A 2,382-nucleotide genomic window follows, 5' to 3' on the forward strand; every position below is an offset into this window, starting at 1 on the left:
AGAGAGAGAGAGAGAGAGAGAGAGAGAGAGAGAGAAATGAATTTTTTTCTTTTTGAGACAAAGGCTCATGTGGCCCAGTCTAGCCGCAAGCTCTCTACATAGACAAAAATGAGTCTGATTTTCTGATCTTCTCACCTCCATCTTCCAAGTGCTGGGATTATGGGCATGTGCTACAACTTACAGCTAGAAAACGGACTCATAAAGCAATATATTTTAGCAGCTCCTGAGTTGAACCGTGTCCCTCCCATGCTGAGGGTCTGCATTTAGGTAGTGATTTGCCTAGATCAAATCTATGTGTTTTCCTGAAGAGCAGAGCCACTGATGTCTGTTCTGAGTTCTTATTTTTATGTCTGGCTTCCTGAGAAGAGTCAGTCAACAACTCCTTGTACGTTGTGATTAAAGCTTGGCCAACAAACCTGCCTGTGGCTTAGCAAATGCATTTGAACTTCAGTTTACATTGTCCTTTCTAGCTTTCACACTGTGTCCATAAGAACTCACATATGACCAAAGAAAAACAGTTTCTAAGGCCCACACTAGTCTCTCCTGAGCACACATAGATCACACTAGTCTCTCCTGAGCACACATAGATCACACTAGTCTCTCCTGAGCACACATAGATCACACTAGTCTCTCCTGAGCACACATAGATCACACTAGTCTCTCCTGAGCACACATAGATCACACTAGTCTCTCCTGAGCACACATAGATCACACTAGTCTCTCCTGAGCACACATAGATCACCATTATTACCCTCTCCATTTGTTTTTGTTCTTTCTTATTTTTTTGTTTTTTATATTTTAAGATACAGAGGCTTTACCTGCTGCCTGGGTTGGCCTTGAACTTGTGGCCTCAAATGATTTTCCTGTCTCAGCCTCTCAAGCAGCTACCTCTGGTTTTACTGTCTCCTCAACAGTTCCATTAAAATCCAGCCTGGTTTGCTAGTCTGTGGCTCATGCCAAATGGATCAGAACCTTAGGGTAGCTAGGTTAGAAGTCCCTGACTGCTTTAAACAACTTCCTAGATGTGGACTTTCCTGTGCTCTCTTCCAGAGGGTCCAAAGTGTAAAGATGAAAGGCACCCGTCACCACACATGGCTCCTCTACTCTATTTTTAATGCTCATTTTAAGTGGTGCGTCACCGCGAGAGAAGAGCTTTAAACAAAACTGAACTCTTACCACGAGAAAGTCTGACCCTTTCTTCTTCACACCTGTCTCACCTCAAGCTACCTCCCTTCCCTGTGCTTGAAACAACATCTCCAGCGATTTCTTGTTGATGCTCCTCCATCCCACTATCCTACAGTTTTCTGCCCCCCAACCTGCAGCTGTCAGTTTGATGATCTCAAAGACTCAATGACCTGTCCATGTCCCATTATTTGCTACTTTCTGTCATAGGAGCTGGGGTTTTTTGGTTTGTTTGTTTTTGCCCATCCTCATGGGTAAAATTTAATGAAAGCAAAGATGGTGTCTGCTTTAATAACTGCCAATGGTCAACTATGAGGCTATTTGTAAGCATATTTTCTATGAATATTGAAAAGGATATAGTGTGAAGTCAATCAAAAATTCCACAGTTCTGATTCATAAATCCTATACATCCTAAACCATATGTGAAATTAAAATATGAACAAGAATAAAACATCTTACCTCCAGCAATGACAAAATGGCTCAAGGAGTTTTTATTTCGATACACTGTTAGTCCAGTGTTCACTGTGCTGGAAGAAGGAGGAAAAACAAAACATTTCATTAAAAGCACACGCCATTCACCTTGCTAACTGCTGTTTCATTGGAATGATAGTTTAAACACCCTGTTAGACGAAAGAGGCAGCTCAGTTGGCAGAGTGCTTGCCTACCACGCACAAGGTGCGGGTTCAATTTCTGCACCATACCAGACTAGGCATGGGAGTTCAAATCTCTAACCCCCGAATTGGGGATTAGTAGTCAGGAGAATCAGAAATCCAAAGTCATCTTCAGCTGCACATTCAGACTGGGCTGCATGAGACCCTGCCTTAAAAACAAAAACAGAACCCAGAAACAACAACAGCCAAAGTCCCTGTATTTGAAAGCCTTGTCCTAGTCTAGGCCCCTTTGGCGTGTTCTAGACTAACATGCCTATGTGTTTTTAGGTAAACCTGCTGAAGAATGAAACAAAAGATCAAATTCCTAAAACAAATATTCATTCAGAAATAGCAATTTAGAAAGAAGGGATCTGCAGAATTGTCCTTTCTTCAAAACTTTGATTCTAGTTCTGGCATGGCAGCACACTGTAATCTCAGGATTTGGGAGGGTAAGAAGAGTTCAAGTTTGAGACCAGCCTTGGCTACACAGCAAGTTTAAGTTCAGCCTGAGTAACATAGCAAGATGTTCACAGCAAAAAAAAAAAAACAA

At 41.9% G+C, this 2,382-nt stretch overlaps 1 protein-coding gene across 1 annotated transcript in view; it reads right to left on the bottom strand.

Moving 5' to 3' along the window:
• Timmdc1 (translocase of inner mitochondrial membrane domain containing 1) overlaps positions 1-2,382 on the bottom strand; it is a 24,896-nt gene that overhangs the window by 13,321 nt on the left and 9,193 nt on the right. The window contains exon 4 of the mRNA XM_005344984.2: positions 1,642-1,709. Within this exon, the coding sequence (XP_005345041.1) occupies positions 1,642-1,709 (68 nt within the window). The remainder of the gene's footprint in view (positions 1-1,641; positions 1,710-2,382) is intronic.

The sequence above is a fragment of the Microtus ochrogaster genome, chromosome 2, assembly GCF_000317375.1.
Source record: "Microtus ochrogaster isolate Prairie Vole_2 chromosome 2, MicOch1.0, whole genome shotgun sequence".
In the NCBI taxonomy this organism is placed as follows: domain Eukaryota; kingdom Metazoa; phylum Chordata; class Mammalia; order Rodentia; family Cricetidae; genus Microtus; species Microtus ochrogaster.